At 34.8% G+C, this 13,472-nt stretch overlaps 1 protein-coding gene across 1 annotated transcript; it reads left to right on the forward strand.

Moving 5' to 3' along the window:
• The first annotated feature begins 2,365 nt into the window (after positions 1-2,365).
• LOC124354122 (opsin, ultraviolet-sensitive-like) lies at positions 2,366-13,265 on the forward strand. The gene is made up of 8 exons (XM_046804351.1): positions 2,366-2,429; positions 4,652-4,846; positions 5,200-5,415; positions 6,438-6,568; positions 7,175-7,347; positions 8,399-8,559; positions 8,663-8,764; positions 10,611-13,265. The coding sequence occupies exons 1-8, from the start codon at positions 2,371-2,373 to the stop codon at positions 10,720-10,722; spliced, it is 1,149 nt and encodes a 382-aa protein (XP_046660307.1). The 5' UTR covers positions 2,366-2,370; the 3' UTR covers positions 10,723-13,265.
• Positions 13,266-13,472: the final 207 nt, after the last annotated feature.

The raw sequence follows: 13,472 nt of genomic DNA on the forward strand, positions 1-13,472 counted from the left end.
AAGAAATAAAGTAAGTAAATGACACTGAGGTACGGTATTGATGAGAAACTGTCCAAGTAATTTACATCCGTTTGGTACATTTCCGTTTAATATTTGGGAAGATCAAGGAGACTGACAAACGAGAATAGCAACTTCAATCACTTCAATTAACACATCTAATCCAATACTGGAATTTAATCCAATGAAAATACCCGGACATTATGACTAAAATGTCTGGTTGGTAAACCCAGACTAGAAGCAGGATGATTGCGTTTGAGTATCATACATATCAATGCTATTCGAAAATGTGTTTTCAATGAGAGGTCCTACAAAAAATAATATTTGGAGACCTACAGCGTTTATGTTTGGTAATTAGCTTCAACATGTTATCAACCCTTAGCTATAGTATGAATTTAATTCTATTATTATACAAAATACGAAGGTTGGCCAGATATTATCCCCACGCATATCTGAATAAAAGTATCAATTGATTCAAGTATCGGCAGATGAATCAATACAAAATATATTCCGGTGAGTTTTAAAGCAATATTATTACTACTTAGCAACGAAACATCTTTGGATCGTGTCTAAAACATCGTAATGTCCCCAATTCTGTACCTGATGAGACAATCAGAACACCTTTTCATCTACATTACATCTGATTTTGTAGTCTAGGCGTCTCTGATGTCGAAACGATGCAACAGATCGTATTGAGCCTCTTTTTAGGATATCTGCAGACGGATTCCAGATTCCAAACGGAACTGAACTGGTAGAGCATTTGATGTCGGAAAACGTAACTTTCTCCAGCAGTGTTCTGCTTGCGTTTGATTTGTACTATATTACTAGTGTTACGAGGTTTGAAATATATGTAGTTTTCACACCATAACTGTACTCTCAGTCTAACATATTAATTAAAGAAGTCATTTGGCAAGAACTATTCGAAGTTCCTAGGCGTCTGCAAAACTCAGGATAAATTTCATAATAGTAGACAACAAACACACACGCACGCATATATAAATGTAAGTCTGCATGTCCTTTATAGAATCGTAAAATATTTGACTGATCATTATGAAATTTGTATATATGTGTATTTTTCCACGGAGAAGATTTATATGTTATGCCCATTGATGTAACTCGCCACCAGGCGGCACTGCAAACGTTAAAAGTTTTCAAAGCGCCTGCACACTGTAAACGGCAATTAAAAGACAGTTATGAATATTAAATAGCCAAACACCATTTGATGGCGCTAAGTTATGATGCATAAATTTATCTGTCTTTAAGATACATTTCTTGATGAACGTAAAGCTTGAGTGTTAGGCCATTTTATAATAAGGTACATGTACGTTTGCAATGGCTATAAATATACACAAATATCCTTGATCATGGCAACAAAGGTAACTCTACATCGGCGTTGAAAATATAATTCACTTGAACCAGAAGTGCACCAACACGGGTAAACCTTACGGAAATCGCGCGAAGTGGCGGGAAACAGCTAGTATCTCATAAAAAATGAATGGCTTAATGTGTTGTTAAGTGCTAATCTAGAGAATTGCTGGATTAATTCTACTTATCCTTTTTTCAATATATTCGTTAAAGCCCGAGGAAGGTTTTGATGAAGCGAAATGTAAGAAAAGTTACCCCGAATATTTTGGACTTCGGATGAAATGGTAATACGAGTATTTATGTTTCCTAATCTATATTTAACTGACACCAAAATGGTGTTGACATTTTCAGCCGAAGTAGGCTCCTCAATCCTATATATACCTATACAATCACCGGAATATATCTTCCACTTAATCAATGAAATAGTCGACTTTCTGTTCCAAGTGTGGCAACTGGGTGAAATGAAAGGGGTCAGTATACATACCAGTGCTCTCCCTACCACTCACTTCCACCCTACGTATATCTTCTTTTCCAACTTTAAATTTGTATTTCTGGAGGCACGTAACAATAATTTTAAAAAATAATACTGATGCAGTATTGTCACCAACCATAGTCGACATATCCAGATTGATTAATTAATGACCCAGTGACCAAGAAAACTGAGATACATACAATTTTATTTAGCCTCCGAGCCAGTTATCAACAAATGTTATTAGTTGCCAATAAACTAATTGATAATCAAACTTCTCGCGCCATCCACACGGCGGTTTATAGATATCAAGTTCAAGTTTGCATCCAGGGGCATAATGCAGTAAATGCGACTGTCGTTAACGATTAGGATGTAACAGTTTACAAGGATAACTATTATTATGTCAGATTGACGGGAAAGCTACGTTACGGCACGGGGGGATTAGCGATGACTGACTGACAAGCTTAACGTGATCAGATTAGTACAGAGTTTTAAATGCCCTCTAGTGATGGCCGGCCTCCACTTGTCCGTTGGCAGCCATGGAACATCTCAGTGGGGCCTTCAATACCACACCTCCCATCCCCTACGCCCTCGCCAGGTAACACTTGCTTTTATGGTAGATTATAGACAATGTGAATGATACAGTCACGTCTTGTAGGCACTTAAGGAATAGATTGATTCATCCCTCTTAAATCGTGACATCTCATATTATCTAAAAGCATAGTTTTTTTATCCTTTTTGTACGAAAAATGTAAATAAACGGCTCCATCATTCTACTTATTTGATAAATGACAACTAGCCAACAGCTTTGGTCGATGTGGAGAATCCGAATGCATATATTCGTAATTTTAAGTATATCTAATTTTTCTAGAAAACTATTATACCTGATGACCTAATTCTTTTTTTATTATCTAAAATATCTCTTGAATAAGGTTTACTTTTTATTTTTGTGTAAAATCAAAAAAAAACACACATACACTTTGTTTACAAACTCGATAAGTGGAATAATTAAAAATGTTCCTGTATTAAACATTAGTGTATGCTATCACAAATACACAGTAGACGTATTAGAATAGCTATAATAGGATCTGACATAAATGACATCAAAGTTTAAAAGACACAACTTGCGGAAAGTGACGAGTGAAAAAAGCTTGTAATCAGCAAGATGAGCATAGGCCTGCATTAAGAATTCCCAGCACTGTATGCTGGATTGTTTGCTTCCTGATATTCAATTTTCTATCTTCCTTTACACAAGTGTAATAGCCTTCTTAACTTTTCTTTCTTACAGGACTAGTGGCTTTCAGCTCTCCGCAGTCGCAACTTTTTAAGATTTTAAATTACGGCAACCAGTATTCCATTATTTTGACTATGATAATTAGGCAATTATTAAATGTACAATTTGCCAAACACAATAGTTTAGTACAAATACCATATAAAATACTCTTTTTGGTCAAACACGCCAAGGTCTATAAGTAGGATTTTGAATTTTCCCTTGCATACGCTTTTCCATAAGCTGAGGATCCATCAAATCTCTAATCATTGGATTTATTTCAAGTACCACTCCTTTGGGCTAGTGAAAATATTGGTTGTGATCATAGACAGTTTCATTCATCAAACTTTGGTTGTAATTACACCATGTTCCAACTTCTCTTAGACAAAATTTTACATGCAGTGCTTACGAAAAAATGTTATGGTTAATTTGTAGTAAAGGTAGGAAAAATAGGAATAAAAAAACAAAAATCAAATTTTTTGTTTGTTAAGTTATAAAAAATAAATTTGTTTGTTTATTATGTAATATAATTTTGTTTGAAAACTAATTTGCACTCTCCTTAATATTTTCCAAGAAGTCTGTTTTATTAGAGTAGTTCTTGTTTTTTTACTCTTTTCCCCCAGCGAAAACGCAAAAAATAGCAATTCTTACCTTACGACACATTAAATAAAAGAATACACAAAGAGAAATACGTTTCTGTAAAAAATATATTTGACCCCAAAAAAAATACTACAAAATAATGAAACTAGTAGTTTTGCTAAACAAAACCACTTATCTCACAGGCAACAGTAAATAAAACTACTCGGTGTGTATTACCACTAGTATATGTTGAACATTTTGAACTCCAGGTCTCTGGCAACTCTTTGCCTCTAGAACTATTCAGTTTCTAGAAGCGCCACGCTAAATTCTAGTTACCATCCAAACTTTAACACCAACCAACCAGACCTCAGAAATGGCTCATCTCCATAAGATTTTATCTATGACAGCTGCAGGCTTACTTCTCAACTATGGGAATTTTCTCACCGAGGATTGTATATAATCATCCTTTTTTAGTTCATATACAAGACTGCATTTACTTATTTATGTTATGTTGTAGCAGGATATCGATTGGTACCTGGACTCCCTGGTTGGAAGACTTCATGGAAGTGTTCAACTGAGGATTTCATCCACGTCCCCTAACATTGCCTCAGATATCCAGTGTCGAGCACATACACCACTAAATCCTTGGTTTACTCATTTTATGTTTTGACAGAGTGATGCATGGTACTGGAACTCCCCGACTACTCGGCTGGAATGTTCCAACCGAGGATCTCATCCAAATCCCCCAACATTGGCTCAAATATCCAGTGTCGAGCACATACACCACTACATCCTTGGTTTACTCATTTTATGTTTTGACAGAGTGATGCATGGTACTGGAACTCCCCGACTACTCGGCTGGAATGTTCCAACCGAGGATCTCATCCACATCCCCCAACATTGGCTCAAATATCCAGTGTCGATCACATACACCACTACATCCTTGGTTTACTCATTTTATGTTTTGACAGAGTGATGCATGGTACTGGAACTCCCCGACTACTCGGCTGGAATGTTCCAACCGAGGATCTCATCCACATCCCCCAACACTGGCTCAAGTATCCAGCAGTCGAGCCTATGCATCACTACGTTCTCGGCTTACTTTATATAATATTCATGATTTTTTCCCTCGTTGGCAACGGACTAGTCATATGGATATTTTGTGGGTTTGTATAGCTCTGTGTTTATTTAGATATCTATCCCTTAATGATTTTACTTGTAAAAAGTATTTATATTAACCTGTAATATTTTGGATTGATTGTCCCATTCGCTGTTTGCTAGTAGTTCTTTGCTGACTTGACTATTACTAACTGGAACGTAAGATGAGATTAATATATAAGAGTGACATTAATGTCGGGAGGGTTGTAATCAAATAAGGATTCTTTATATGTTTCAATAGCAAAGTTGCAGCTTTCATCAACTTTGCAAGTTCTTTTATTACTTTAATAAAATATTGCAGTTTCCTCTAGTTCCAGTATATGAAGTTTGAATTAACGTTAAGTTATTCTTATCTGAATAGGGCCAAGAACCTGAGGACGCCTTCCAACATGTTTGTGGTAAACCTGGCTTTGTGCGACTTTATGATGATGCTAAAGACTCCGATCTTCATCTATAACTCTTTCAATCTCGGGTTTGCACTTGGACCGTTCGGTTGTCAGATATTTAGTATTATGGGTTCTCTGTCTGGCATTGGAGCTTCTGCTACAAATGCCGTCATCGCCTACGATAGATACAAGTGAGTGGTACTGCTTTCTTAACGAATAACTAGATTTTCCATTATTTTTACTATTGTTGTCAATATTTTCATGTTAATAAATAAGAATTTAGATTTAGACGACATTCTTATTTTGGAGCTAATAATTACATGTTCCATTATACCGTAAACTACAGTGAGCTTAAATCCTCAAAACATTTTGGATCGATCTCGGATAAAGATAGTTTACGTGGGATAAGCAAGGACCATCCGGTAGTCCTAAGGACACCTTTAATAATAATCATTATCCCTCATGAATAAAATGTGTGTTTTTTTATTTATTTAACTTTTCATTTTTATTTTGTATTTCGTTATGGTATAGTAAGGATCTAATTAATTTTACAAAGTGTTAAGGGTATGAAAGAAATTCAAAAGCATTGAAAAGGAATGTAAGTTAAAAAATTCCGCAACTATAAATACGAGAATTACGATTTCATGTGTTTTATGGTTGTATATTGAAGATGGCAGTCATTACAACAGAAGTACTCTATTATTAATAATCATAGCATAGTTACCTCTTATGTGTATACTAACTTTCTACAAAAAATGGTTAAAACCTCTTCAATTTATTTGGTTTTCAAAAAGGTTTTGTAGCTACTTATGAAATTTTCATAAAATGATTATATCTGAATAAACAAACTCAACTGTGATTTGAAATCAAAATGGAGTATCAATTGTGTTTGCCGAATTGATTGATGAATTTTATTTTTGTATAGGATTTATACTTTAATAATAATTTATTTACATTTACTTTATTATTTTGTAAGAGTGAAAGTATTCACAAAATTTGGTGAAATTACATATTATAGATAATATTTTATCGAATTATCCCAGATCTAAAATTGTTCTTGCCTTCAATCTCCAAAAGGCTTTATGGGATAGTATAGGAGACATGTATCGCTTATTAATACAAATTAATCACTATTCTGACACTTAAAAAAAATTACTATATATTATCATCCAAAATATTGATTGCTGTTATTTAACGAGTATTTGTTCAACAGCACAATTGCCCATCCTTTAGACGGAAGGATGACGAAGGGAAAGGCGTTCATTTTTATTCTGGTGATTTGGACGTATGTTACTCCATGGGTGTTCTTCCCAGCTTCCCAAACATGGGGACGTTTCGCTCCAGGTACTTTTTAAAGTTTTTATTGAATCTTAATGTCAGTATACAAATTTACAATATTATTTTAATATAAATACATAGGTTCAAAATTCAATACAATTCAAATCTGAGTCGAAACAGATTTCGCAAAGGTTTTATATTATATTATGATTATTTCAATTACAAAGCTTGTGTTTAAATAATGTATTTATAAACAATCGATTTTTAAACGGCAAACAACAACTTGTATTGAATCCTTATTCTGGACTGCCATTAATAAGAACTGAAACGGATTGTAATAACGCCTTGCCCTCTTCTTATTGATTCACAATATTTATACGCGTGGGACGATAAAAGAATGATTTAACCCAGCGTTGCCTTTACTGTTATAGTAATAGAAACAAATTTATTAAAAGCCACTTTGCTTCCAGCGGGAATATAGTGATTTTTTTCAAACATCTAGTGTGAACCAAATCCACTCTAACCCTTATTCAATTTGGGATATTCAATCCCGCACCAAGTAATCCTGGATGGGGAAGAGATACATTTTTGTTTTAATATTCACCTTTGGATGCATTGCCAGCCTGAAGGTTATCTACACATTTAGTCATTAAGCTGAACTATTACTTTTAGAGGGCTACCTGACTGCCTGTTCTTTCGACTACCTAACAAGAACGCCCGAGAATCAATTCTTCGTGCTGGTCTTGTTCTTCGTCTGCTACGTGTTACCGATGACAATGATCGTCTTCTTCTACTCGCAGATAGTCAGTCACGTTGTCAACCACGAGAAAGCCCTCAAGCAGCAGGTCAGTACCTATCGTGACCGACAACAGTCTTTGATTACTCCGATAGGTTCTTATTGTCGCGATAAGGATTTGAAGACTAGGTAGTAGAACCTGATGTAATTCAACATAGCCGTTAAGGCCTATTATGATATCATCGCAAAGGCAGGAATCCAGGAGAGTTGTAGATAATATAAAGACTCAGCTGATCCTACCTTCTTCGTTTAAGGATCGGACTGCTGACACCAAATTTGAGAGGTTTAAGAAGCCCCAAGTTGCTTGGTTGAGAACTTGAGATCCTCCCCTTTTTCATCCATTGTCCCTATCAAAACTGTCACCTTCATAAGAAATATTCAGGCTACCCTCCAGGGTATAATACTCTAATGCTTGGTGTAATGATCCCAACCACTACATCTCTGCCCTTGTGTTAGCCTAATTGCGCAGCATAGTTGCGTACAGTTCCACTTCATGTTACAACACTCACCACCGTTAACAACCATGATCTCAATGATGATTCCCAGCTAAATGTATTCAGAATCCAATGCTAGACTTCACCTTCGTTTTCATTCTGGATATATTGTGTGTGTGTGTGTGTGTGTGTGTGTGTGTGTGTGTGTGTGTGTGTGTGTGTGTGTGTGTGTGTGTGTGTGTGTGTGTGTGTGTGTGTGTGTGTGTGTGTGTGTGTGTGTGTGTGTGTGTGTGTGTGTGTGTGTGTGTGTGTGTGTGTGTGTGTGTGTGTGTGTGTGTAACTTTACCATCCATAAATTGTGAAATAGAATAAATAATATTAGTTAAAGGTTTTTATTCTTTAATTTAAAATATTTTTCATGAGAATTTAATGATCACCGGAAATTTGTAAACATAGAATTCAATCTTGCTCATGATAGCTAGCTATAGGTTCAATTATCCCCAGGTAGCTTATAAAGCTTTTCGGGTGTACTTGACGGATGTAACACAGTTAACAACCCCTCCTATTTAATATTCTAGCATTCTAACAGAAAATATTTCATATTAGTTCGAAGAAGTACATGATATTATAGCTTTAATATTATAATGAATTATTAATTGTTTTCAGGCGAAGAAAATGAACGTGGAGTCGCTCCGCAGCAACCAAAACCAACAGAACCAGTCTGCAGAGATCAGGATCGCCAAGGCTGCTATAACCATATGTTTCCTATTCGTTGCTTCCTGGACTCCTTACGCGGTTCTCGCTCTTATCGGAGCATTTGGTAACCAGTAAGTCTAAACCATAAGGCTGGTTTAATCTATATTAAATGTTTGAATATGTGTTGATTATGTTCTGTGAGCTACAGACGGTAACGTAGTTCTGTCTGAACAGGGCCCTATTGACTCCAGGAGTCACGATGATTCCTGCCCTCACCTGTAAAGCTGTGGCCTGCATCGACCCTTATGTTTATGCCATCAGCCACCCTAGATACAGGTACGCTCACGCTAGTATGATAAAAACCAATAAAAAAGAATTTAATTTATTTTTAAAGGGCATTGCTGCTAAAACTACCATAACCTCCCCCCCCAGTTAACCGAATTCGGTCAACCGATACGAGGTCAACTGAAAAGGTTCCATGAATGATAATATTTATGTAAACAAAGGTAAGAGTACACCACATAACGTGTTGCGTAACAGGCTTTGCTCCGGTTGCACGCAAAATTTCAAGTGTACAGCTCAGAAGCTGCCCGAAGACGAGGAGGAGAGCTCCTTAAAGCGACGGCTTATTTAACTCTCGAGATGGGACAGACAGACAGACAATCATACAAAAAAGACATGTTTACATTCTCCAGGCAGACAAAAGAGAAATTGTGTCACCCTATTGAGCTTCAATGCTCAGCCAAATTCAATGGCTGGAAATGCACCATTATGAAAGTCATAGCACCTTTCTCGAGAGATTTTGTCACATCATACATTCCCATTGTTGTGCAATGAGTTAGGTTTCTAGCAGTGTTAAAATAATAAAAGTTCCGGCTATGTAGGGAAGGGGGAAGATACAACACTGCAAGGGTGCACTGAAATCAAATTTAGTCGCCCTATTTTTAACATTGCCTTTCTAAACTGGTATTGTTTCTTTCCTGTATGAATAAGCTACCTGTGCTAATATATCACATGTTACAACTCATACGCTATTTATTATTCAGTTTGATTTTAAATTTATGTATTACTAGCAGTTACCCACGGCTTTGCACGCGATTTCCTACAGAAAAATTGGGACATAAGAGGCATATTTCTTTTGATCGTCGTTATTACCCTTATGAGATAAATGGTAGCCACTGAAAGATACTCCAAGCTCATGTTAAAGATTTAAATTTTAAAACAGTCTCAATATGCACCTGTGAAATAACTGGAATTTTTCTCCAATATTCTACGATTTTTGTATATAATTGATCTATATTAGCCCAGCGTGGACAGGAGTCAAACAGTCGAATTCATTAGCGCACATACGATGTAATAAATGATGGCGCTCAATGTAATTTTGAAACAAAAATAGGCATATTGTAGGTACATATTATTACAGTCTAAAGATTATGAGCTTCAGGTGTTAAGCGAAATTGCGTATGGTTTTTATTTTAGGCTTTGCGCGTGTATCACTTCTGGATCGACTTAGTTATATCCCCGATGCCATGATTGAGCTTGCTTTGTTCTCTAGATCGAGAGAATATGTACGCACGGAGTTCTGAGAACCAACTTTAAATGATGTAAACATATATCTTTTGTCGCATTATATATTTTTACAAAGAACAGCTGATTAAATTTGAACAGGCTTTTTCACTTAATAACATGTGTTTGCTGCAATGCATTTCTTACGGGCATTTCCCTAACTTTTAGAGACCAGTGGGGCGGAATCCTGCCCACGGGAACGGGATAAAGTATCCTATGTCCTCCTCCCAGTTCTTAGCTACCTCCCTACCAATTTTCAGCCAAATCGGTTCAGCTGTTCTTGAGTTATAAATAGTGTAACTAACACGACTTTCTTTTATATATATAGATACTATTTTCTCGTTGCCATCATGGTTACCCATAAGACCAATGTAAAAAATGCAAAATCATGCAACATTTAGTCTATAACTCAGTTTGTTTTCGAGATATCGTCAGGACATACAGGTAGACAGACATCGCCGGTTTTTGTTGGATTTAACGAGATAAGGACACCTAGTTAATTTGTTGATAAGTCCAATATAAACAAAAGATATCATTGCACATCGGAAATGATTCCACATTTCTGCGTATGGTTAATAATTTCTACGGGTAATTTAGTTCTTATGATTCATGACAGAGTGGAACTGGCCAAGCGCGTGCCATGGCTGGCCATCAACGAACAAGCGCCGCCGCCAGAGACGGCCTCGACCACTACAACTGAGGCTACAGCAACCACTCCGGCCGAGTGAACGAACCGAGGCACTCGCCCCCCACCGACAGGACAAGTACTACTGAGTGCGTTACTAGGCCCATCCATATCTCATATTCACATATTTCTTGCTCCTGTATTATGCTCTAAATTACGCGCTGTAACGTTAAGTCGGTTTAGTGTTAATTTGTTATATTTAGAATTGATTGATGAGGGAAATGAATAGTGAATATAAAGTCTTCCATTATTAATTAGAGGCATTTTTTTGAAGTTAACATTCAATTTTCAAAAGTTTGGGATTATGAAATAATTTATATATGTATAATAATAATATGATATATATATATATATATATATATATATATATATGTGTGTGTGTGTGTGTGTGTGTGTGTGTAAATTTAAGTACACATAATTCAATATTATATGTAAATACAAATTTTTACTTATAAACATTTCATATCAATCATTACTAAGTATTAGTATGACAGTTATTTTTAGTAATTAACGCATTCCTGTTGGGTAGAATATCTACCTTAAGACCACATAACATTATGAAGTGATACTTTTCATTAAATTTGGAAATTCTAAAAAACCTGTCAGTCATGAGCATGTGAAATGTGGGTTGTCGGGTTTACTGACGATGCTAAACCCACTTGAAAGTAGGTTTCTTGGTTTTTGAGCTACGGAACTACCGATAATGAATGCTGAAAGAAACACACACGTCTCCAGTAAAATATTACAAAATCAGTCTATAAGTGTTTTCAAAACAATCTTTACTGATATATATTACCTCTTAAAACAATTGGTTAAGTAATCTGGAGTTTGATTTCAAACTGTAAAAATGGTCGTCTTTGTATGTTTTATTCCATGTGAAATAAAATATACAATTTATGATCTATTGTAAATGTTTCAACACGTAAATAAAGTGTAATAACATAGTTTAAAGTATTTCCGATAAAGGTTTTTGTAAGTTAGAATATGGTATTAGAAATAAATCGTAGTAAATAGTTCCTTCTTTTGAAGCTTAAAAGATTTTATGAGTAATAATGTGACCTCTCTTCCCACCAAAACATATTACAATGATATATACTATCAATGCAGGCGTAGAAAATGACGGTTTATGACTCTTTAATGCCTGTTTCCAACAGCATACACTGTAACTGTACAATGGAGAGCGCAACTTTAATAAGAGTTGCGCTCTTCTTCTCTGTATATGGCCCACAAAGTGTCAAAAAAATACCATGTGGCTTATGGATTGATAATATTAAAAGTGAAACTCAAAATCAATTCCTTGTATGTACCATCAGCGACTTCTCATTTCCTTACAGTAACGTCCCACAAGAAGTCCGTGGAAAATTTCAAGTAAAAGTATAGGTCAGGTAACATATCTTTTGAGGGTTTTAATAAAAGTACTGTGAATAGTAAATATACAATTTTGACAAAACTTAAAGATTATGTCCTGTATTTGATAGTTAATTGCTTACTAAATATGCCTTATAATATCGCACAACATAAGGTTTATCCCAAAATTGAATTAAAAAGAAAAGTTCTAAAATATAGAGCTAGAATTATTCGAGAGGGTTTGGGGGAATCTAAGGCTCCACTTCTGAAAACCCCTTTTTAACGTTACATATCCTATTTATATTTGTTACTGTATTTTTTATAAATCTCCATGTATTAAGTGGCTAGAATTCAATATACAAAAGCTACAATATCCGCCGTTTTTCACTGTCATATAAATTTTATACTTCTCCCAAAAATTTTAAAATGTTACTTAATTTATTTTCTCGTTCCAATCTTTGAACCAACCCTCATTTGACGTGAATTGAAATACGGCTAACGTTGATCATATGATTTTTTTAATGTAGCAGGAAAACTCAGCAATAGCTTACAAATTATGGCAGACTTCATAATATTGTTATAAGTATTCACAAAAGAAAAAAGTAATAACTTTTTAAGAAAATTACAAAATTACAGACAGTGATTTATTACTCGAATTTTCATTAAAATAAAATAGTTGAAATTTTTTTGTTAAAATAATAACAGTTTTACTAGATTTTAGCACGTATTATTTGTATTTATGAATATTCGTGTGTATGTGTAATTATATACGGATGGGCCATAATTTAAAGTTGTCTAAGGATTTAATATGAACAAAAGCTAACATATGTTTATTAGGGAACAAAGTAATGTGCAGAAAATATTATAAGAAAATATAACCAAAATAATATATTTTAAGTCATATATGGATTCTAGTACTTGTTCTGGGTTTCTCTACTCATTTGTACAACACCGGCTAAGTCTAAGGCTAACGAGTTTGGATACGGAAAATTTTCTTTTAGTTTTGTGTTTTATGCACACACTTTTATTTTGTGTTTTTGTAAAAATGTGATAGTCTTTATAGAACACCATACCAAGCACATTTCCACAATGTTACAAGAATAATATTTAACGAGTTTGATATGTCATGCTTGTTGTATATTTTACTATGTAAATCTTTAGTAAGTATTTCCTAAATGTATTTTATTTGTGAGTCGTTGATTTTTTACAAATAAAGTATTGTTTATCTTGCAACGGAAAGTGTCTTCTCTTATTTAACCAACCTACATTATAATATTATCTTATTTTAGTTTCAGTAAACACTAACAAACTACGTCTAATATTAAACAGCAGTTTTGCTCTTTACGCAAACCATCTTCACAATTGGGAGACAGGCGTTATAATGTTAATGATTAAACTACTGTATTCATTTTTATTACTTGTTATAATTTATTAATTAAAGCTGAT

Source organism: Homalodisca vitripennis, chromosome 2 (assembly GCF_021130785.1).
Source record: "Homalodisca vitripennis isolate AUS2020 chromosome 2, UT_GWSS_2.1, whole genome shotgun sequence".
In the NCBI taxonomy this organism is placed as follows: domain Eukaryota; kingdom Metazoa; phylum Arthropoda; class Insecta; order Hemiptera; family Cicadellidae; genus Homalodisca; species Homalodisca vitripennis.

Bases quoted from the DNA above. Each gene is read 5' to 3' on its own strand.
- LOC124354122 (XM_046804351.1), top strand. From the start codon at position 2,371: ATGGAACATCTCAGTGGGGCCTTCAATACCACACCTCCCATCCCCTAC. The intron at 8,560-8,662 runs GTAAGTCTAAAC...CTGTCTGAACAG, and splicing joins ATCGGAGCATTTGGTAACCA to GGCCCTATTGACTCCAGGAG. The intron at 8,765-10,610 runs GTACGCTCACGC...GATTCATGACAG, and splicing joins ATCAGCCACCCTAGATACAG to AGTGGAACTGGCCAAGCGCG.